This window comes from Ursus americanus, chromosome 24, assembly GCF_024610735.1.
Source record: "Ursus americanus isolate L20-20 chromosome 24, mUrsAme1.1.p, whole genome shotgun sequence".
Classification (NCBI taxonomy): Eukaryota; Metazoa; Chordata; class Mammalia; order Carnivora; family Ursidae; genus Ursus; species Ursus americanus.
In genome coordinates, this window is record NC_142150.1 from 18271599 (window position 1) to 18296967 (window position 25369).

The 25369-nt window shown below is 36.9% G+C and overlaps 1 protein-coding gene and 1 pseudogene across 1 annotated transcript in view; both read right to left on the reverse strand.

Annotated features, from left to right (window-relative positions):
* The window catches only part of DCDC1 (doublecortin domain containing 1), a 419738-nt gene that overhangs the window by 348938 nt on the left and 45431 nt on the right, over positions 1-25369 (reverse strand). The window contains exon 6 of the mRNA XM_045808577.2: positions 16611-16816. Coding sequence (XP_045664533.2) covers positions 16611-16816 — 206 coding nt within the window. The remainder of the gene's footprint in view (positions 1-16610; positions 16817-25369) is intronic.
* LOC123799456 (chromobox protein homolog 1 pseudogene) lies at positions 7447-8208 on the reverse strand (annotated as a pseudogene).

Sequence of the window (25369 nt, forward strand, 5' to 3'; positions counted from 1 at the left end):
ACCAACTCATTTTTTTTGTGACAATGAACATATTTAAAGAGCTTCATGTGTATATAAAGACAAAGTCGTACTTTTCTTTCAGTCTGGAGAACAACTTTCAAATATTGTGACTAATTTGCTTTATCTAGTTGTTGTATCAAGTGATGTGTGTTGCATTTAAAAGGCAAATATCTAATTGACTAATTTAATTTGATGAATTGGCCTTTATGGATTACATCAGAGGTTCTTAGCCTTTATTCTACCCCTACACATGATCAATAATGTTTTCATGAGGGGCGCCTGGGTGGCACAGCGGTTAAGCGTCTGCCTTCGGCTCAGGGCGTGATCCCGGCAATATGGGATCGAACCCCACATCAGGCTCTTCTGCTATGAGCCTGCTTCTTCCTCTCCCACTCCCCCTGCTTGTATTCTCTCTCTCTGGCTGTCTCTATCTCTGTCGAATAAATAAATAAAATCTTTAAAAAAAAAATAATGTTTTCATGAGCCACATAGTCCCACAGGCATTCACAGGATTGTGTGCGTTTCTTGCATGCTAGCTGCAATCCAGTTTTGGGCAATTTTTCAGAAACTATGTATTGCTGCTCTCTTTCTCAAAATCACGAAGGCATAACTGTTTATGACTAAGAATGAAGTTACCGGAATAATCTTGGACCCTCTAATTTATGAGGGAAATATTCACAATATCAATGCATTACCTAAATAACAACGTTCTTGCAATGTATTTCACAAGTGACTATAAACTGTCATGTGGAGCAAATCCATTGACCTCCAATCTGCCTATTTGTAGGCTATCAGTGTAGGAGTTCAATTCCTGACCAACGGCATGTGTTCTCACAAGTCAGACACAATACTCCCTTGGAATATCTAAGTTGGAATAGCCCCGTGGCTGGGACTGGTCCTTGCCACTCAATAAAATAAGGTAATAATGCTGGTGACTCTAAATGTCACTCTTCCTGTCTTCCTTCCCACTCTTTTGGGTCAATTTCTTTAGTGATTACTACACATAAGTTCACCTAGGACTCCTATCCATGGGCAGAAACCCTTACTAAAAATGCTTGTAAAGCAATATTCAAAAAATAAGAGAGAAGTTACCAGAAAAAATTGGAGTTTTGTCTGTGACTTTAGACAGAAAGGTGAGTGGAACATACTTACTGACATTGGCATGGGATCCACCCTTGTGTTTTTAAAAATACTTTATTGACACCGTTCGTCTCTGACTAGCAAAATTCTCCTACTGGTCACCTTATTACATGTGACTTTGTCTCTAAGGATTATCTTTTTACCACCACCACCACCCTCCTTGACAGAAATATTAACAGGAGACAATTCGGTACACATTCTTCCTTAGCCAGTCATCTCTCAATGCTATTAAGAATCTACACTTGGTCCCACAGAGCCTTCTCCTTTGGTTCCCCAAATTCTTGATCCATCCATTCTTTATGTTTAGTTCTCAATTTCTTTTTTTTTTTTAAAGATTTTATTTTATTTATTTGACAGAGATAGAGACAGCCAGCGAGAGAGGGAACACAAGCAGGGGGAGTGGGAGAGGAAGAAGCAGGCTCATAGCGGAGGAGCCTGATGTGGGACTCGATCCCAGAACGCCGGGATCATGCCCTGAGCCGAAGGCAGACGCTTAACCGCTGTGCCACCCAGGCGCCCCTAGTTCTCAATTTCTTAATATTACAACTCTATTATTTAAAAATTCAATGAAGTCCTTTGGAACAAATTATATTCTGTAGTTACTGGTGAAGGTTCAAATATCTAAATATCCTCCTCCAAAGTTATAATTTACCAATTAAACTAAGTAAAATGTGAGCTATTTAAAGATAGTCCCATTTATTTCAGCTAAAATTTCAATGATTTTAAAAATTATTTCAAATATTGCTGCCTTTGTGTTTAAAAAAAATCAGTCAAGTAAAATTACACAGCTTTCTAACTCTAAGATCCCTCTTTTCATTGTGACAAAATATCGGTAAAAGTGTTTGTGCAAGCCAAATTTTAAGAGTTAAATGAGTTTAAAAACTGGCATTAGAAAATCAGATACTAGAAATTAATAATGCATCAGCAACACTGTCATTCTCTCATACTTTCAGGATGAAAGATCCTTGCAGTTTTTAAGCAATGCCAACCTTCAGGAATCATTTTCTCAGAGTAAATTATCAGTGGTATGAATTAGTATCAATATAAATTTCTGTCAAAAGCCCTGAAATGAAGCCTCTACTTGTAAGGTCATTCTTATAATTCACAATTGAAAATATTTAACAGTGTCATCTTGCTGTAATAGTAAGGTTAATTAAAATACCATTTCCACTCATCTGTACCTGCTAAGCTTGTTAAAATATTATTTTTACAAATTCACATTTTGTTAATTTCTTACAGCATGGGTTGTAGAGAACCCTTTTGATACTGAAATTTAAAATCATCATGCTGTAAAACCAGACTCTGTGACAAGCAGCTGGGAAGAGATTTTCTACAAACTCTTTTTAGTTTAATCTGTTTATACTTCTGGGAGTTACCTACACCCATGGGCATATCTGGTGCAAAGTGTGCAGTTTCTGGAATGGCTACCATGGAGGTTGTGTGATTACACAGTCTAGAGCCTCTGGGTTTGCCTTGCCACTACCTCAGTTCAGGTGAGAGAGTTCAACATCACCAAGTGAGCCAAATCAACAAGCTATTAGATCCAACAAGGCCTTTCTCCTCAAAGATATGTTTTTATATGTTAACATCCAGAAGTATAAACTCTGATTTACACTTCCCCATAAACTGTTTTCAAAAGATCTTCTGTTGGCTAGGGTCAGCTGCCTACACACTATGGGCTAATGCTGGCCACGACCTGTTTCTGTATGGCCTATGGGCTAAGAATAATTTGTACAATTTTAAATGTTAAAAAAAATCAAAAGAATAGTGTTTTGTCATGTTAAAATTAACATTTCTGTGCCCATAAATAAAGTTTTCTTGGAAAACAGCTATATTCTTCATTTGCATATTTTCTGCGGCTGCTTTCACTCTACAGCAAGAGGGTCTTTGCATTGTGCAATCTCCAATACTTCCCCTGAGCAACAAAATGCACTAGGCCCTCAAGCTCTTTTAAAGGAAACCACGCTTTCCCCTGAATTCACTAATTTCCTTAGGACTTTCTCAAATCCTGGGATTTTATTCTCTCATATAGCAATCTCAAAATGTTGGGAGAGGATGGGAAGGTGGCAAGGGGTGTTACTTGAGAGTATCATTTCAAGATTTCTCCCCAACTCTCTTATTGAACAAACAAAACAACCTGACCTTCAACTGCACCATCTTTCTTCACTCCAGTCATTCTTCTTCATTCATGGATAACTTTTGCCACAAAAATCCTAACCCTGGCTGATGCTTACTATCCACGTGCTATGCACACACCAAGAAACTTGGTGCTCCTGGAGAAATCACACAAATGACCACATCACCATTAGTATTACTCATAGTCACCAAACTCCATGGTCCCTCAATACTGCCCATTCACTTCTATTTCATTTGTTTGGTCAAATATCTCTTCTACTTACCATAATGAATATTTTAAACCATCCCTGCTCTCTACCCAGCCTCCCCTTCTCTACTTCCTTCTTTATTTTTGGCAGATGGGGTGGCCTTATGGCCTAACATCAGACAGAAAATTGAAGCCTCATCTTCCTGCTACCAAAACTACAAGTCTATCTATGTCTTTTTTTTTTAAAGATTTTATTTATTCATTTGACAGAGAGAGACAGCCAGCGAGAGAGGGAACACAAGCAAGGGGAGTGGGAGAGGAAGAAGCAGGCTCCCAGCGGAGGAGCCTGATGCGGGGCTCAATCCCATAACACCGGGATCACGCCCTGAGCCGAAGGCAGACGCTTAACGACTGAGCCACCCAGGCGCCCCTATCTATTTCTATACCTATTCTCTCCTTTTCCCTCTAGTTGGAAGAGTCCATGCTCCTATCTCAGGCCAATATTCCACCTACGCTTTCAATTATGTTTGTTTTCAACTTTTAAAGTAGTATAGATTATCCATCATTTCTTCTCTTTCATATATATTCAACTACTCCTTCTCAATGAGATTTTTCCTACTGGCATTTAAACACGATTAAGCCTATCCTATCTTAGAAATTAAATTAAATTTTTTTAAAAAAGTATGTGTAATTCTAGAAAAGGAAATTTCTACATAAAACTGTTTTTACTTCCAGAGCACTAATTTATACTGACCTTAGGAAATAAAATAAGAAAATTTCTTCATATTTGTAGCAATTCTCTTAGTGGCCTACCAAATATTCATTTTTTTGCCTCATCCTTGCTGTCCTGATTTTGTTTAGAGGTCCCCTTTTCCGCTTCGGACTCAAAGTAGACTAGAGTTATCTTGATTGATCTAGGTCAATCATGGTGGTCCCATGCCTCTTGTCAGTTTGGGAGTAGGTACATAATCTAGTTCTGCCAATGAGACATGAGAAAGGGCTTCTGGGAAAGGCTCCATCATTCATAGGGAAGAGACGGTCCTTTTCTGCCACTGGCCAAAACTGTACCTGGCTGTGCAGCAGCTATCCTGTTACCAACATGTGAAAGAGCATAAAATCCAGAAAATTTAAAAAAACATAACTGGGGGGCACCTGACTGACTCAGTTGGGGGAGCATGCAACTCTTGATCTTAGAGTCATGAGTTCAAGTCCCTTTTTGGGTGTAGAGATTACTTAAATAAATAAAACTTTTTAAAAAATGTAACTGGAATCCTATCATGCTATGCTTAAAACTGTCCTGCTCCTGGATTTCTTGCTTCCTTTTTGCTTAAGTCTGTTTAAATCAGGATTCTCTGTTATTTGCAGCTATCATCCTATTCTATTAGTTAATAGAAAAAAAAATTTTTTTGGCCCAGGTTCTTCAAATGAAGAACATTGTTTCAACTAACTCAATGGGTATTTGTATAGCAAATAGATTACAACAGTATTCACTATATAAACCTAAGAAGCAAATCATTTAATTAAGAACGCAGAGAAAATTTTTAAAAGAAATTTAGCAAGCTGAAAACTGTGAAAATTAATGGATAATTATGAAATTAATTCACTGGATTACTAAAAATATTTCACCTCTGGCAATTAATTGTACTTGTTCGGTAGAAGAGAATACAATTTATCATGAATATTTTGAAAAAGGGAATCTGCTTTTACAGATTTTTTTTTTGCTAAGTAAAAGACTGTCAAATACATTGTGAATTTTCAAAGAATTAAAATGCAATAAAATGTACTAAGCATAACTCTCTGCTAAGACCAATATTTTATAATGACTTATAATAAAAATTATGATCATTATTTCAACCTGTAGATGCCAGGAGATTGGGATGAATTTGTACACATCTTATTAAATAACTTAAAGGTACTTTTCTGAATAAATCCTGGAAATAAATTTACTGGCCAGTTGTCTTTTTTTCATAAAAGTGGGTGACAGAATGCATGCCAAATCTAGTTATTTGCTCTCACTAATAATGAACATCACTATGATTTGTAAAAGCAATTGTTTCTGATAAATTTGAAATGTAGGTGTTTTGACATTTTATTATTAAAATGTGAATGAGAAGTAGATAACCAGAGGAGATTTTCCAAATAATCTATTAATACATACCCTTTAGATATTCTATCTTTAATTGATCTCTTCTTAAATAGCCCAGATTACTTTAAAATGTTTATAATGCTAATCATACTGTTACTTGCTTTTTAAAACTATTATTTTGACGTACAATTTACATGAAATAAGCTGTACCTATTTTAAGTGTACAGTTTAATGCAGGTAGAAAAAATGTATCTGGGGTGCCTGGGTGGCTCAGTTGGTTAAGCGTCTGCCTTCGGCTCAGGTCGTGATCCCACGATCCTGGGATCAAGCCTCATGTCAGACTCCCTGTTCAGCGGGGAGTCTGCTTCTCCCTCTGCCCGCCTCCCCACACTCATGCTCTCTCTCTCTCTGTCAAATATATAAATAAAATCTTTAAAAAAAAAAAGAAAAAGAAAAAAACATATCTGTGTAACCACCACCACAATCAAGATATAGAGTAATTCCCTTACTCTCCAAAATTTCTCATGCTCTTTCACAATCACTATTCAGTACACGTGCCCCCAGGAAACCACTGATCCCTGTCTTTCACTAGAGAAGTTTTGTCTGTTCTACAATTTCACATAAATGGAATCATATAGCAAGTATTATTTTGTATCTGGCTTCTTTCATTTACCACGATATTTATTCTTTTTTATAGCTGAAGAGTATTCCTTCGTATGGATATAGCACAATTTATCTACTCATTTGTGGTTTTTTTTAAGGATTATAAATCTATAGTTTTATTAAGTCAAAAACTAACAATGTGGTATTAAGTTTACATGTAAACAAAGTTTTCACAGAAACCTAACACATGCCTAAAAAGATTTTACAATGGAGTTCTAGATGCAGACCTAGATGATGTCAAGAACTAATGGATCTCATGAGTCAAGACAGCGTTTCGGGTATTAGTTAATTTTCAGGATTAAAAATATTTTTGTTTTGTTTTATGTTTTAAAGTGAACCACTGCCCCGGGATGAAAGTTTAATCTTCTGATACCAGGGATTTTGAAATCATTCAACTCTTGAAGTGATTTAGTGAACTTGTGCTGTCAGTGACTGAACCCTGCCACCAGTGATTTCAGAGTTCAAAGTTCAAATAACAGGCCTCCAGAGTTTTCCATCCTAAGACCAGGGGCCCTTAACTTTCCCTACTCTCCCACCTTCTATACCACCTTCTTCCCCTCCCCAAATACCTCAGCCAGTGGCTTGGGTGGACAAGCTGATGTTTAAAACTTCTTAATTGGAAAAGAAAGGGTCTTCTTATCAATATCAAGAATTAGCACCTCTAAGACAGAACCACCTGCCTATGTATTTGTTCCAATAAGATTTTCCCTCTTCAACCAGTTTCTATCCCCAAAATGGCAACTTCGGTAACTTATTAACTGGCTTAGTTCTTTACTGGGAACAGCATTAAGCTCAGGCAGGGAACACTTGGGCTTATGTGTCAGGCATTCACAGCTTTCAAACAGTCTCTCACAGTCTTCATTTAGGCTGCCAATGACTTTTTTTGAAAAGATAAAATATTGCGGACACAGAACCAAATCACCACTAGTTTATTCTTTCCATTGCTTCACCATATCCCCAATCAGACCCCAAATTTTAACAAAAATGATCCTACCCATTTCTGTTCCTTCCCATCCCCATCCCTCCCAATCCCAAATAATACACCAGAAATAGCCAAAAACTACACATGGTACACTATAAAAATGCAGAGTTAACACTATTGGTTGTGGGTTGTGCAGATGCACTTTGAAAATCTACATTGTCTTTTGCTCTCCCATACACCCATTCTGTAAATTACGTCCATCATGGAACGCCCTTTGCCTTTCTCAGCAAAGCACAGAATGGGTCATCTTGCAGCACTTCTCCTCCTTCGCCTTCACTGGGATGGGTATGTGCAAACTACACAGCATGGAAAGGCTTTAAAGCACGTTGGCTGCTGTAGGGCACAGAAATGACACTGACTCTTCAAAGGACATCTTCTTAAGCCACCTCTATAGTGTCAAGACAAGTAGAACTCCTTCTCTCCCCACTTGAAACCCACAGTCAGATGTGACAGGGGAGTTAATTCTTGTCATCTTTTTTGCCATCATCCTCCAAGGAGTAAGAATGCCGTATCAGTTTTTTCTCAATGAAAGATATGACCACTTGTGGGCACATGCCATTGGCTTCCGTGGCAGGGACTAGGTCAGTCTCATCAGAGTTTTTCTATTTCATCAGGAACATGAATTCTCCACTGGAGTCTTTAGCTCCAATAATTCTTTCTGGATCCAAATCCCGGGTAAAGCCTCACGGCTTTTCTGGCTCTTCTTTCTTCTGCTTTGGTTTGCTCTCTACTCCCTTATCTTAAGAACCAGACTCAGCTTTGTGCTTGCCTCCCTGATTTACCTGTTTCATGTGCTGTTTTCTGTGACTGTAGAAACTGAGCAATGAGATCAGGGCAATCCAGGTTCTCTTCTGACTCCCATGTGTTACTCTCATCAGAGAACCCCTTCCACTGTAGGAGGTACTCCACTTTGCCCTTTACCATTTGACTGTCAAGAACTTTATCCATCGCATAGTCCTCTTTCTCCTCATCTAGCACCCCCTCCACTTACTTCTTGTTTTGCGTCATTCCCATAGTGCCTGCCAGCTTTCTGGTTTAAAGGGTGATGCTGCTGAGAGCGGTACCTAAAAGCCAGAGTGGAATTCAAATAGAAGGGCGCCTGGGTGCCTCCGTTGGTTAAGTGTCTGCCTTCTGCTCAGGTCATGATCAGGGTCCTGGGATAGAGCCCCACGTTAGGCTCCCTGCTCAGCAGGGAGTCTGCTTCTCCCGCTGCCCCTCCCCTCTGCTCATGCTCTTTCTCTCTCTCTCTCTCTCATAAATTAATAAAATCTTAAAAGAAAAGAATAATTTGCCCCAATATGTGTGGGTATATTTCTGAACTCTATTTCTTCCTCTGCTTTTTCTGTGTATCCTTATGCAAATACCATTATATCTTGATTACTTTATAATAAATGCTAAATTCAGGTAGTACAAGTCCTCCAAATTTAGCTATTCCTATAATTCAGGAAGCTTTCATTGAGCTTCCTGGATCTGTGGGTTGACATTTTTCAGGAACTCAAAAAAAATTCTGGTCATCACTTCTTCAACTATATTCTCCCTCTCTCCAGTCTTTCTAGGGCTCCAATTTTATATCTATGAGACTGCTTGATATTAACCCACAAGTTACTGACACTCTGTCCTTTTTTTCAGCCTTTTCCTTTTTCTTCTCTACACTTCAGTTTGGATAGTTCTTATTGCCCTGTTTTGAAGTTCATTGATCTTTTCTTCTCTAATGTTTAATCTGCTGTTAAACCCATCTGGTGGATTTTTTTTCCTGTTAAGAAATTGCATTTGTCAGGTCTAGAACTTCCATTGGTTCTATTTTTAGTTTCCATTTCTCTTCATATAATATTCATGTTTTTCTTTAATTCCTTGACATATTTATAATAGTTTTCAAAATGTCTTTTACTGGGGCGCCTGGGTGGCTCAGTCAGTTAAGCGTCTGCCTTCAGCTCAGGTCATGATCTCAGGGTCCTGGGATGGAGCCCCATATCAGTCTCCCTGCTTAGCTAGAAGTCTGCTTCTCCCTTTCCCTCTGCCCCTCCCCCCTGCTCATGCATGTTCTCTCTCTCAAATAAATAAATACAATCTTTTTTAAAAAATGTCTTTTACTATTAAGTCTATTTGGGGGGTCTGTTTCTATTGAATTTACTTTTCTCCTGGATAATGATTACCTTTTTTAGGATCTTTGTGAATTTCCCACATGTTTAACAAAATCTCTCTCCTCTGACATGTCAAAACACAAATGTATCCCTACCCGAGGCATACTTCCATAGTTATTTCCTTTTCGCATCTCCATCAGTTGTTTTCCCTGGTAGTTAGTTGTTTATGCCAAGCCTTATGGAGTTCACCCTGTGCATGAACAACCTAATATTTAGCCAAGGATACAAGGGAACCCCAAGCAAATTTTGGGAACTATTATCTAAGTAGTTCCTTCATTTATGGCATTTCACAGAAAATTCCAGTCATTTCCACCTCCTACTACTTTGATGTCTTTCTCCTCAGCTTGTAGAGACCACTTCGCTTTTCTTGGATTTTCTCTCCTTATACCACAGTTCAAAAATTGCCTCCAGGTATAAAGATGGGGTACATTGTAGGACTCACTTCAACTTTTCTTCTCTCAAGCTTGACTTCTCATTATGTAATGTCTAAAAATCATTGTTTCATATATTTTGTCCAATTTCAGTTGTTTAAAATGGGATGGCTAGTCTGATACTAGTTATTCTGTTATGACTGTAAACAGATATCTCACATATTTGCATGGTTATATTAACTCGTTTTTAAGTGAGGACACATAGGAATTAAAATGTAATAAAAAGAATATTTGTGGCACTTTCCCATAATGAAAAAAATTTGAAGTAGGAAAATGGGTTCTAGTCCTAGCTATTCCAGTTGACCCACTTTGGATAGGGCAGCTAACTTCTCTAAGTCTGTTTTCTGAGTTGCTTAATTAGATGATTTCATAAAATCTGTGATCTTAATGTTAAAGATTATCTGTCCTTAAGTATCATTTGTAAAGTAAATAAATCTGCAAACTGAAAATTCTCATTTGCTTTTATTTCAGCTGAGGAAATTCACATTCTCACCCCCCACACTTAGGATTTTATTCAAGAAAATAAATTCTGATTACCAAATAATTACTTATAAGATTCTAAAATAATCCAATTGTATAACTCTGAAATTAACAATAAATAGAAGACAATTGGCTATCCATGGCCTCTTGAAAATAAACTCCAGTATCAAATTCCATATTTAAAAAAAAATCTGCTTTCATATTAAATCTGATATTAATCCTTGGTCTGAACACTAGACTAATTTTTAAAACAATAATAGTATCAATGAGTTTTTCCTCATCTATTATAAAAAGCTCTTCAAAGAACTTCTAACATACTAATTATGCATGACCTCCCATGTCGGAATCCATGGTGAGCATCCTTAATCAAATTTACTCCAGGTGCTCCTTTTTGAATCTCTTAAAATGTTCCCTAAATTCCTTTATCCACGCTATTGGAAAAAATCTCTGCTGTTATAGTTACTGATCTGTCTGTGAACATTCCATAATAATGCTATTATGTTGCTTTTTTTTTTCAGCTGAATTGTACGTTTTAAACTTGAACATTTTCTTGAAGGCTTTTTGTGTTTAGGCTTACGGAGTTATTTTCCCAATTAACAAACGTGAGCATCATGTGTCTGGATATTCCTTTGATTTAAGGGTATCCGTGATTTATTTATACCTTGACAGTCATACATAAGATATTCACTTAATCCTTATGTGGTTTTTTAGTAGTAACAGGATAAAGTAACTAATGAAATATGTTTACATACAATGTTAAGGGAATGTTTATTTCTTCTAAGTCAGAGTTGCCACATGGCCTACTCCCGGCTAACTTGTAGAATTTTTCCTCCTCCTGATTTCTTAATTCCCTGCATTAGTGCTAATCTAGCAACTAGTGATCTAATTTCCCAAAACCTAATTTCTATGTCATACGACTTCTTTTCTTTCTCATAAACCACATAAGAAGTATAGGAAAACAAACAAGGAATCTATGAAGATTTTCATTAATTAGTAAATTTAAAGTTTTAGAATATCAAACAGGAGTTCTCAAACTTAGTGGGACTAGGAATCATCTGGACACATTTGTTGAAGTTCAGATTCCCAGGCCCCACACTCTGGAGATTCTTAATTCAATAGGCTTGGAGTGGGGGCCAACAGTTTGAATTTTTAAAACATAGTCCAGAGGATCGTGATGCAGGTATTCTGTGGACCATACTTTGAGAAACACTGAAGGCCCTTTCTCTGCAATAAGTATGTTATGTCTTCAGATGACAGAAAAAAACATTTTGTTCTTACTCAAGTAGATTGAAACCTTGTTTTCCAAATCAGATGTACAAATCCCAACACATTGGACAAAGCAATCCACCAGGAAAGGAAGAAGATATTAGAATTATCTTTTCACCTAAAAAAATCAGCTTTATCAATGTTAAATAAAAGATTGATACTTGGCATTTTAAGAAAGAGAGAGAGAATCAGAAAGGAGACTCCAGTAACAAAAATTCTGGGAGCCAGAGGAAAAATAAGTAAGTAGTAAATGATTTAGCAGGCCAGAAACTTCAAAACTGAAGCTAGTAGAAGTAAACTTTCTTTGTATTGCAAAACCCCAGAAAGGCTCTCGCAAATTTGAGCCATCAGATACCTCTAAAAAGTAGGCTGAATATAAGTTGACTATTTCTATAAAAAGCAGTTAAATCCCTCAAACCCTCCCTGAACACAAAGCATTCAGGTAACTATACTTCTGCCATCAGAAGAGAAGATGAGATGGGGTGCCTGGGTGGCTCAGTCATTAAGCGTCTGCCTTTGGCTCAGGTCATGATCCCAGGGCCCTGGGATCGAGCCTAGCATCGGGTTCCCTGCTCGGTGGGGAGCCTGCTTCTCCCTCTCCCACTTCCCCTGCTTGTGTTCTCTCTCTCGCTGTCTCTCTCTGTCAAATAAATAAATAAAATTTAAAAAAAGAAAGACGAGAGATTTGGAGTCTGGAGAAGCTAAACCACAGGACCTCTGAAATCAGAGGCACCAGGCAGAGCTGAGAAAGAGGGCAGTTTACTGAAAAGAGGAAAATTAAATGAAAATCTACATACTGAAAGTGTAACTCTTGGTCCCTTCTCTACTTGACTATGAGATTGCTCAAATTGGCGGATTCTAGCTGGAGAAACTGATCCGCCCCAGAGTAAAGACAAACACTGACAATTTCCCACTCCCCCCCACCCTAAAGAAAAAGCCTCGTCAAAACACTGTCCAATGCAACTCATGCCTCAATAAGATGTCCCTATGCTCAAGAGCTTTTCAATTGGTGTTGAGCTCTTCACTCTTAAATATTGATGGAAGATAAACCATCTTTAATAAAACTTTGAAACATGAAAGACAGAAAACAAAAACAACAAACAAAACAAATACTTAGAAAACAGAGACAGTGCAGGAAGCAGAAGCAAAAATATTCATTGGGTGAGAAGGTAAAGATAAGGAAATCACTCAGTAAGAAAATTGGAAGTTCAGTTCAGAAGATCGAACATATAAAAATAGGAGTTCCACAATATCAGAACAGAAGAAGAAAAGAATAGAAGATATTGTCAAAGAAATAATTCAACAAAATTTCTCAAAAAAGAAGGATGAGACTTCAGACTGAAAAGACATACTGAGTGAGTATCTAGCACATCTTGGAAAAACTTTCGAATACTCAGAACAAAGAGATAATTCTAAATGTTTTCGGAGGGGAAATATTACAAGCAGTTTACCTACAAAGGATGAAGACTCAGTATGGTTTCAGATTCTCAATAGCAACACAGGAAACAAGAAGCAATGGAGCAATACCTTTAATATTGGGAGGAAAGAATGATTTCCCAAGATCTCACAAAATTTATCTCCAATGTTCTTTTCTTTTTTTTTAAGATTTTATTTATTTATTTGACAGAGAGAGAGCAGGAGAGCACAAGCAGAGAGAGCAGCATAGGGAAAGGGAGAAGCAGGCCCCCGCTGAGGAGGGAGCCCTGTGTGGGGCTCAATCTCAGGACCCTGAGCTGAAGGCAGTTGCTTAACCAACTGAGCCACCCAGGAGCCCCATACACGTTCTCTTTCTTAGAAAGCAATGGGAATATGTGTCTAATAGAGTGAATGAAGACAGAGGAAGATTAGAGAAGTAGGAGAGAGGGATCCAACAGAGGAGAGAGGGAAAGGTAATCCCCAGGTTGATTGTGAAGGGAGATCCCAGGATATACGTTATAGAGAACAATCAAACCAAATTGGATCGAGGGGACAGGGCACTTTTTCATTGTTTCATTCATTCATTATCTTTTTCATTGTTTTCTTCACCATTGCAATCTCATGCCATTTATGATATTACATAGAATACCAAGAAAAAAAAATAAGATAAAACTATTAAGTGCTGAGAGAAAAAATAAAGATTTCTCATAAAGGAGATCTAGATAATAAAATAATCAATACAGTTAATGCCACTTCTTTGACAATGACTCTAAGAGATAATTGATGGAAAATAAAACTTACCTACCACCACAACACTAACCTTAAAAAGTTATGTCTCTGGAGCAGATATTTTTCATTTTCCATTAACTTTGTATCTTGTACCCAGAAATTTGTCTTAATACCTTTTCAACCCCTGGATACATATGTTTAGCCTATACCTCACAGTAGCAGGTGCTGTGTAATTATTAAACCATACCAAGTCATTCTAAAACCATCTGATTCAAGTTTCAAAGAGATGGGCCATAGTTGGGATATCCCGAGTTTAGCGAAGAAATATATCACTCTGGCCCTCATTTCAAACTTCTTAATCACTTAACCTTTTAAAATAAGTAAATGGATTTCCTTCTGATTTTGCACTTAAGATTAAAATATAGTCATTTACTCATGGCTCCATTCTGAGCTCAGAGAAGACTTTTATGCCTTAACTAACTTACTTTACTACCATCTTCAATAATTTTCTCTTTATCCCACTGCAATAGCCTTCACCATATTAGAGTCTTTTACATCCTATTCCAGTTTTTTATTACTTCATAATAATCTAAAAATAGCTTCTAATCCCTGACATTCCCAATATTTTATCATAAAAGAGAAAATAATTTGTGTTTCTCCTATGACCTCGCCACTTTTTTATACTGACTTGGTAGTTAATCTATAAATATGGCATTATCTTGTGATTATCAACAAAACTTTCAAAATTTAAATTTTATTTACAAAATAATTAGCTAGCATTACTTTTTCCCTTCAAAAAATTCTACTGATACTCAGGGCCAGGATTCTGTTGCCTCCCATCCTTCACCTTGTTTGTATAAATGGTATTTATTTATTAAGTACTTTTTATTTGAAGTATAATTGACATACAATGTTATATAGTTTCAGGTGTACAACACAGTGATTTGACAATTCTATACATTATGCAGTGCTCACCATGATAAGTATAGTTTCCATCTGTCATCGCACAAAGTTATAACATTATTATTGACTATTTTCCCTATGCTATATTAAAAATGATATCTAATCAAATATTTACAAATATGCTTATTACTGAATCATGTCCTGAGTTTTATAAATTGTGAAAATTCTTTAAATTTTACAAATTGTGAAAATTCTTTAAATTTTACAAATTGTAAGGAGAAAAAAAGTAAGCTAAAGAATTACTTGATCATCCAGTTTTAAATAAATTGCTCTCAAAAGTCAAAAAGCAAAATAGCAGTGACATTTTTACTTATACTCAACCTTTCATCTAAGAACATGTAATCTTTATGAGTGACTATTACTCCCATTTTACCGCCAAGGCATAGAATTACAAAGATTGAACCAAAGTGAACTCAAGAGGTTATCTAATATAGCTTCTATCTCCAAGAATGACTGCATTTTAACAATCCAAGAGATATGTCCATCTTCTCTAGTTTTCAAAATCTCCAGGGAAGATGTTACAACTTGCCTTAGCAATTTACTCTGGTGTGTAATATCCCTTGTTTTACTCATAATCCAAATCTGAAGATAAGAAGGAAATAAAATCTGGTTTCCTAGATTCTCAGTAAACACTTACCCAGTTGTGGTTATAAAATAACCACAAAAATAAGAAGATAAAGAAATACATATTTCAATAAGAACAATTTCTAGTATCTAGTCAACTATTCACCTGTTTCAAGCAAGAGTCATTTTGAAAATACCCCGAGATAACAAAATGATTTATACCTATCTTGATTTCATAATAAATCTCTCCCTTTAGTAAAAGAAACAATTTCTAACTATTAGATGTATAAGTCCTAAAGATAAGAATAGCATATATTTATTGGGAATTTTCTGGGTGCTGGCACTCCATGCATAATATCATTTGAATTTTCATATAATTTCTGTGGGGTAGGCACTATTCTTATTCCGACTTTTTGGATGAGGAAATGGAGGCTTGGAGAAGATAAGGTGTCCAAAGTCTCATAGATTCAATGACAAAGCCAGGATTAAAACCTAGACAGTTTGGTTATGTTTCACTGTCTCTCTAATACATATTTAATACATTTTAGTTGTTAGTATTAGGCTGCTTTAAGATTGGTTGAAAAACCCTTCTCTGTAAAAAAAAAAAATTTTTTTTCTTCAAACTCCCATTAGTTCCTCCATATTTTTATCAGATCAAAGATGATCTGAAAAATACATGCACCCCCCCCCTAAAAAACCTGCATTTATATGACAAAATTTGTTTCTTAAAGTTTGCTTGATTGTTCCATGATTTTTCTTAGACCCATCTAGATTTGCTTTTAAAAATGCATACGGATTTTTTTAAAGGAATCTTAGTTATTTTGGACTTTACTTACTCATGCCAGAAGAAGAGGTTCTTCTAGGTCTTATTATTTTTATCTTTTTTTCAGATTTTATTTATTTATTTATTTGAGAGAGAGAGAGAACACAGTGGCGGGGAGGGCCAGAGATGGGGGGAGAAGCAGGCTCCACACCGAGCAGGGAGCCTGATGCAGGACTCTGATCTCAGGACCCTGAGATCATGACCTGAGCCCGAGGTAGATGCTTAACTGACTAAGCCACACAGACAACCCTAAATCTTATCATTTTAAAACGAAAAGGATATTTTAGATTTGAAGTTAGATTAGATTGGCTTCAATCTAAATATTTTATAAAATATTATAACCAACTAGAATGTTCTCTAAGTATAAGCATAACTTTTAACTAGGTAAATAGCCAACTATATATTAGCCAAAGAAATCTCACTGCTTTACTAAGGTAATTTATGTTGTTCTAAACAGCTGAAGTTTTTGCATTCTTTATAATACCTTCTTAATATTTCACTTTATTAGTTGACACTGATATTTAAAAGAAAAAACTAACACATTTCAAAAGCCATGAAAACTTTGAAATTTAATTTATACTTTAATATTTCATACAATATTACCTTTTTCACTGTTTCCTTTCCCACTGTAATCTCATGTCCATCTTGCCCCATGCCATTCTTAAAGAACAGAATTCGGACTGAGGTCTTCTCAGTAAGTTCCTTCATTCTAACAGAAAGAACAGGCTTGGTTTTCTGTCTTTTAACATCAGTAGGAAGCATCAGCCCATTCATTGTCCATGTTACTTTCTTCATTAACAACAGATGGTCTAGAAGAGAATTTTTTTTTAAGTCAAGTCAATATTTGGCTTCAAAACTAGAAATGGACACATCATACTTCCTCTCTCCCTCTTACCTATATCATATACACTGGCCAGTCTCCATTTAGATGCTGGTTTTCTGAAATGCTACCACCAGCTTCCCACTAACCGTGACATAAGCTGTAGCAAGCTGTCTGCTCTGATAGCCTGCATAAATCATCATTTCTGAAGGGAACAGATGTTCAGGGTATGAAAGAGTAATACCACAATTTAGTCCTAATTAAAATTCACCTTAGCATGCCTCTATCACTGATCAGATGCACTGGGCTGAAAGGGTCCATTGAAAGGGTCCAAGGTCCTTTGCTTACTATAAAACAATATGGGTCCTGAACTTCTGTGTTCTTCAGGGTTGGGAAAATGCTTTTTTCTCCTTAATATGATTTATTATCCAAGTTGTTTTAAAGATGATGACCTCCAAATAGTAACCTTATACATGATTCTTCTCCTATGACTAGACTGAAAGTGCCTTCTAGGACATCTTTGGTGAGAGATACAAAATATTTCACTAAAAGTGAAAACCAGCTCTGCATTAACAGTTTACTTTGACCTATACATTTTCAAAGATGTGTGCAGGAATTTAAGTTCCAAAACTCCCACTCATATTAATGGGAGTCAAACTAAATTACTATGTATGACTTTAAAAATGTAAGGTTAAGAACAGAAGTGTAGTACATTGCATAGTAAGGTTGCTATCAGCATTTCTCTCCTTCCAAAAGGTTTCATTTCATAAATAAATAATTTACCCCTGGGTTACTTTTTTATTTGTGCATTCAATTTATTTTAGATTATATTTTCTTTTCACATAAATTAGAAAATTTATGTGATTTTACAATTACAGAATTACAGTGATCCCTCCCTCATCGGCTCTATATTTGTCCTAATGAGAGAAATAAAATTTTATTTGCATACAATTGAAAATAGCTGCATTTGTTTGCCCAAATTTTTAAATAACCCTTCTCTATTAGCACTTACCTTGAAAGATGCATGGCCTCTTTGACCTAAAATGGTGCTTTACATAAAATATGCAAATATTGATATGAAACACAAGCAAACAGTTCTGGGGACTCAAGTCCCAGAATGGCTACATTAAATGTTAAAAAAACAAAAACATTGTCTTTCTCTCTCTTTCTCTCTTGTGTACATACTCACACACATATACATGCAAGCATACATATACAGTAGGTAGAAATATGAGCAAAACTTGCAGAATAAACTAAAACTAGATTATAGATATGAGTAAGTCTTTAAAAAGAGAAAAATATTTTTACAGAAATTACTGTTTTGTCATTTTGTAATCTAAAATTCATAGGAATTAGAAAAATAAGCTAGACATTAATGAGTTCATATATGCCCAAAAGAACAGAAAACAGGCACCCAAATAAATACACATGCCAATGGATGAATGGTTAAACAAAATGTAGTATATACATACAATGGAATATTATTGGGCAAGAAAAGAATGAAATACTGATATATGCTACAATGTGGATGAACCTCAAACCATTATGAGTTATAATTCTCTGATTTCTTTCCTATAAAGTAGCTAGTGGTCACCACTCCACTACCTGAAGATTAAATATTTTATATGTTAAAGTACCTAAAGCATTGAAGGTACTCCATAAATACTGGCTTCTTCCCCCACAACCCAGAAATTCTATACTTATTATGAAGGATTAGAGTATTTTAATTGTTACATCAGTCACGGTCCAACCAGAGAAACAGAATCCACTACTCAGAGTATTTGAGCAGAGGAGACTGACTATAGGGAATTGGTTATGTAAAGATGGCGAAGCAACCAAAGGACAATGAGGCAACCCAGAGATTGGAAACAGCAAGAAACCACTCGCACATTGGAGTGCCTGGCTGGCTTAGTCAGTAGAGTATGAGACTCTTGATCTCAGGGTTGTGAGTTTGAGCCCCATGTTGGGTGTAGAGATTACTTAAAAATAAAATCTTAAATAAATAAAAAAAGAAACTGCTCCCCCCAAGACCACAGGGAGGAGGCATTACAGGTGCCCAGGTTTAGAGAATCTTACCAATAAAGGGTTTTTCCCTTTGCTGACTGAAACTAGGTCAGGATTAGGGTGAGACAAGTGAAGAGTCAACAGTGCAAAACTGAAAGGCGCACACTCAGTTGTACAAGTGCACAAACCTCAGTTAAGCACCTCCTTCAATTCTGTCCCATAGATTCATCACTCATCTTAACTGAGTCCCAGCCTGGTTTCTCTCTTCTCTACGTAGACTCCTTAAATTCCACTAAAATAATACTATTAGCCAGACACTGTTTTATATGATTTATAGATATTAACTCATGAAGTCCTCTCAACAAGCTTATGAGGTAGAAAATATCATTATCTTCATTTACAGGTGAAGAAACTGAGGCACAGGGGCGCCTGGGTGGCGCAGTCATTAAGCGTCTGCCTTCGGCTCAGGGCGTGATCCCGGCGTTCTGGGATTGAGCCCCACATCAGGCTCTTCTGCTTGGAGCCTGCTTCTTCCTCTCCCACTCCCCCTGCTTGTGTTCCCTCTCTCGCTGGCTGTCTCTCTATGTCAAATAAATAAATAAAATCTTTAAAAAAAAGAAAAAGAAAAAAAAGAAACTGAGGCACAGAGAAGCTAAATAACTCGAGCAAGATCTTGGCAGGTGGTTGCACCAGGATATGAATTTAGTTCTAGAAACTGTACTCCTTTAAAAAGAGAGAGAGAGAGAGAGATTTTATTTATTTAAGTAATCTCTACACCCAATTGGGACTCAAATTCACAACCCAGAGATTAAGAGTTGCATGTTCCACTGACTGAGCTACCCAGGCACCCCTACACTATTTGACTCTACCATATATTTTATGCTGTTATCTCAAACAGAATTTCACATCTTTCCACACAAATTGGACATACTCTTCACATTTCTTATTCTTATCAGTGTTTCTACTTCTTTCACAGTTGTCCATTATCTCAGGGAGATCTTGAACCCTTACCTCCTAATTTCTCTCCAACCAATTGCTTAGTCATTCAATGATATTTTCTGGGTGTCCATTCATCAATGTTTCAGGATGATAGTTATGAAAAGGCTAGAATAACTTGTGCAGATTACAGCCTCTTAGGGAAAGATAGACAGTGTAAGGTCTCCCTGAAGAGAGAGAGTAGACATCTGAGTAGAGAGGCTTGCACAATGAAGTTAGTCGTGAAAATCTGGGGGGAAAGAGCATTCTAGGCAGAATAAAAATCAAGCACAAAGTCTCTGAGATGAGAATGAGCTTGGCATGTTTGAGAAAGAAAAAAAAAGGTTTGGATAGAGAGAGAATGTACAAGCCACAGAGGTAGAAAGAGGCCAGGCTGCATAGACCAGGATAAAGGGTTTGGATTTTACTCTGGATGTAAAGGGAAGCTACTGGAAGGTTCTCAGCAGGGTACTGTATGAAGAACAGACTACAGCAGGGAGTAGATGACACTGGTAGTCTCCCCAACCAAATTCCTTTTATCAGGCTAGTGCACCCAAACTCCACCTGCTGTGAGTCATGGCCTCTTAACACCTCACAACTGCATCCTTCTCCAGAGAAGTGTTCTTGGCTGAAAGGAACCAGTCCCCTAGCCAGGAAATGTCAAGTGATGGTCTCTAACCTCCTACCTAGGGGTCCAGCCCACAGCCAATGACTGACCAGCAGACATAATGGCTAGTCCCCTGGCCTTAAAGAGGGGCAACTCTTTGGTATGCTTCCCACTCAAACTGAGGCTAGACTTCAGCTGAATACAGGGCATCGTTGAACCTCTTCCTCTATTCTGTTGCTTCCCCCACGAAATCCCTTGTACAAAAATCCCCATGTCAGGCTCTGTTTCTAGGGAACCTGACCTAAGACAGTCAAAGAAGAGAAACCTAATTCTTGGCTATCTTTCTTCCCAGTAACTCTTAAAAGCATTATTCCTTTCCATTCTCAGCCAAAACCACCTGTCCATTTCCCTCTCAGTCTCCAATCATCTACAAGAGCTTCCTAATTGTATTTTATTTTCCTCCATTATATCTGACATCCTATACTCCAATTATAGCTGAATTTTCCCAAAACATCAATTTTATCATTGCCTAAAGAGAAAGTTCTTGGAACTAACTTTTGAAGTTTCCATTAGTCAATCACCCAGTCTGTCAGGTAGTCAGCAAATACTTATTGAATCCATCTTATGTGTCAGACCCTATGCAAGGAATATGAAAAAGACCCATTCCCTCACTTAAATTTATGTTTAATAGAAGAGTTTACTGATAATCTGACACTATCCAAACTTACACGTCTTTATCTTTCCTAGTTTAAAGCACTTTTTTTACCTAAGCCAATCTGTTCATTATCCTTTGAGTATATACCAAGGGCATTTTTAAGTCCATTCTTCACCTATTCAGACTCAAATCCTTCTCAAGGTCCGGGTTAAGATCTTCCTTTAGTGCTCCAGCCCACAATGATCTGTCATCTCTCCAAACCCTTAGAGCACATGCAGTCTATACCACTTACCCATATATTCATTCATTCAGTAATGTTTGAGAACATACCACATTTCAGATCCTGTATTACATATTAAGGAAAGAGCATAAACAATCTGGAATTATGCAAATATTTTATAAACATAGATCCTATTTCTGCTTCCATGCTTAACCCCATAGAAGATAGGAATCAAGTCTATATTTATTATTACTTTCCTCCAGGATATATGTAAGTTCACTGTGTATAGTATAATTACTAGATGCTAATTCTTCCTGTGATTTAAATGTTCAATTGATAAAATTTAATTTTACGTCACTTTATATAACATACCAGTTATGCAAAATATATTTATTGCTATAATTTTCATTCTTTTTTTTTAAAGATTTTATTTATTTGACAGAGAGAGACAGCCAGCGAGAGAGAGAACACAGCAGGGGAGTGGGAGAGGAAGAAGCAGGCTCTAGCGGAGGAGCCTGATGTGGGACTCGATCCCAGAACACCGGGATCACGCCCTGGGCTGAAGGCAGACGCTTAACGACTGAGCCACCCAGGCACCCCACTATCATTTTCATTCTTTACATCCCCCCAGTATGAACCTAAATATGACTGATCTACTACCTTGATGCTCATTGATGACCACAACGGTAGAGAATTTCTTCAAGAAAAGAAGAAATCTTCCAAGGAAAACTAGTTGGCAAATGAAGGTCTAGCAGTGGAGTACACTGGAATAAACTCCAAGTATATTTAAGGTAAATGCTACATATTCCTCAAGATTAATTTGGGGGGGGTCATCTCTTTTAAAAACTCTTTTCTAGCGTGGACACCCTTCCCTTCTGCTCTTGTGTAGCTATCTACCACTGACACTCTCCCCCTGTGCCATCATCACCACTGTCTGCTTACGTAGGTAAATACACAATTCTTACCCAGTGCATATGGAGCAGGTGCTCAATAAGTGCTGCATGAATTAATGAATAAGGCTACCTTTTATTCCCATATAACTTATTCTGATAAAAGGAATATATTCATAATTCTATTACCTGCAAACATCTAAGGACACTTTACTCACGTAAAAACATAGTCTAAAACAAAAAGAGATCATATTTGTGAAGTTTCAAATCAGTTTTCTGAAAGAACTCCTGATGGGCCTAGGAAAAACATATAATATAGTAAATTTTAAAATAAATTTTAAAATATCATTTTTTAACATAAAATATTTACAGTTTCTTTAAAGATATTCTTCCTATTTTCTAGATCTTTGTTGACACTGATAAACATGGAAAGACTATTGGAAATATATGAAATTTTTTATATAAATAAAGATGTTTAAATAAACTGGCAAAGAAACCTAATAAAATAGTACTAATGATGACTAAAATGTAGTAATAAGATATTAGAGAAGCAGCATAGACTAGTATTTAAAAGCATGGGTTCTGAAGCCAAACTCTGAAGCCAAATGGGAACAGTAATACTCATTCCCTTATTTGTTGTATGGATGGAAAGAATTTCTACAGATACAACACTTATGTACAAATATGAAACACAGTAAATGGTGACATTATTATTATCCTCATGATTTTCATCAAGAACTTAGCATATAGAGAGCAATGTGTTAAGTGCTTTATATACATCAACTCATTTTATCTTCACAACCTTAGGAGGTAGGTAACATTATCATCTCCATTTTATAGGCAAGGAAAATGAGAGCTGGAGAAATTAAGCCACTTGATCTCTATCATCCATCCATTAAGTGGATCAGAAATCAGACCCAGGTTGAATGATTTCAGAGCCTGCTATCTTAACCATGACACTGTAAAAAGTAATAAAAGAATTCTACTAGCTTAAAATGACTGGATTTCCCACACTTCTTATTTTCCCATATTCTACCATAGTCCCATCCTAGCACCACCTAAAAAGCAGCTGCCCTCAGTGCCTATAATTTGATCAAAACATCCTTATGAAAAGGTTTACAAATCTTCATGTCTGTTGTCAATCAGAAAAGTCTGAAAAAGGTTTTTCAACCTTGGCAAGTATTACATTTCTTTGTTTTTGTTGTAAGGGCTGTCTTGTGCATTATGGAATGTTTGGTAGCATCCTTGGTCTCTGCCCATTGGATGCCAGCAGCACCTTCCCAGTTGGGATAACCAAAAATGTCTCCAGACATTACCAAATGTTCTCCAGGAGTCAAAATTACCTCCAGTTGAGAATCATTGCAATAAAAGATGTTGAGATAATCCCCCTCAGCAGAGATTCAGGGAGCTGTGAATAAGCCATTAGCATGCACCATGTCCTTTTCTGACTCCAAACTTTGACCATGCCCCTTTGGTGGGCTCTCTCTCTTTCTTTTCAACTGAGTGCCACCTCCTCAGGAACCTTTCTTTAATCTGTCTTTCTTTCAGGCTTTGCAACTTCATCTTTGGGCCCTCCTCTTATTAAGCATCTCCATTTTTGTATGTGTGTGTCCTTGTTAGACTTTGAGCATTTCAAGGGCATGGAATGTGTTTAAATCTGCATGCCTCTATTATCTAGCACACTGCAAACAAGTGGTGTTTGTTAGATATTTAACAAAATAATAAAAGTTGATCGTACATCTTTAATGTAAGGATTTAATCCCTGATTCATAGCCAGCACCTTAAATAGGGTTTATCACATAGTAAATATTCAATAAATATTTGTAGAATATTTGTCAAACATGTCAGATAAGAGCATGACTATTATTTCATTAGGTAGATACAAGGTAATATTTTCATTAAGTAGATATAAACTTATGTTTTCTCTGTATTTGGGAAAAAATTACATTTTTATATTCATGATTAATTAGGTTTTTCATTACCATATCCTCATTGAATTTACTCAGAAACCAAAATACGTATAATGAAAGACAGCTCAGGGTAGGAAGAAGCAAAAAAGTCACAGGCTTAGTGCATTACAATGCATTGGCTTCAGAATTGTAAAACGTTGGGGTTGAAAGAAAATAAAAAATATTGACTCTAACCACCTGCTTCATTTACTCAATTATTCATTCAACAAACATGCACTGAGTACCTCTCACATGTTCTCTGCCTACACAGTGGGGACCTCAAAGAATTCTCAGTCTGTTGGGGAACACTATAAAGGAAAACAAACACAAAATATGGCAGGTGCTTGGTCAGAGATATCCACAAGGTATCTAGGGAGGAGGGACACCTGCCACACCTTATGGTAGCCAAGAAAGGCTCCTGAGGGAAGGCCATAATGTAGGACTTAAAGGAAACACAGAGTGGGCAAAAGAGTGAGAACATAATCCAGATAGAGGAAATGATTTAGATAAAGATCCAGAGTTATGCAACAACATGACAGACCATTGGGAGGAGACTAAACACACAGTGGCCAGAGATGGAGCAAGGAAGGTGGGAAGTAGTCAGATCAGAGCCTGTGCACAATGCTTAGAATACCCACACTTCCCAAAGCAGGCCATTCCATCTTTTGGACAGGTAGGACTATTGGAAAAATCTTCCTTAAATATAAGGCAAAATCTACATCTCTTTGGAACGAAGCTACTGGGATAGTGAGGAAAAGGAAAGCTCTAAAGCAGCATAACTCAAAGTGTGGGCCATGGGCCATGGGTTCTTGCTGGAGAACCAGGGAACCCTCATATTTAGCAACACAAGGTGATTCTTCTCTGTATCACAGCTCTTGGACCATATGCCTTTAAATGAAGAAATGTAATAAGGGCTGTCAGTCAGGGTAAACATTATTATATCCAGAGACAAGAAGAAAAGCAGAATCTTTTTTTTTCTCCAGACAGGAAGAGATTTTTGTTGTTGTTGTTAAGTAAACTCTACCCCCAACGTGGGGCTCGAACTCCTGACTCTAAGATCAAGAGTCAAACCTCTACTGACTGAGCCAGCCAGGTGCCCCAGAAAAACAGAATCTTGACTCTTCCATTCCAGCATGGAGAAGATACTCAGCAAAGACCTGACTAGGTTTTAGGCCTGGAGAGGAAGAGGATTAAGCAAGGCTGGAAGTGGGTAGAAGGAGAAGTAATCAAATGGTAAGGGGA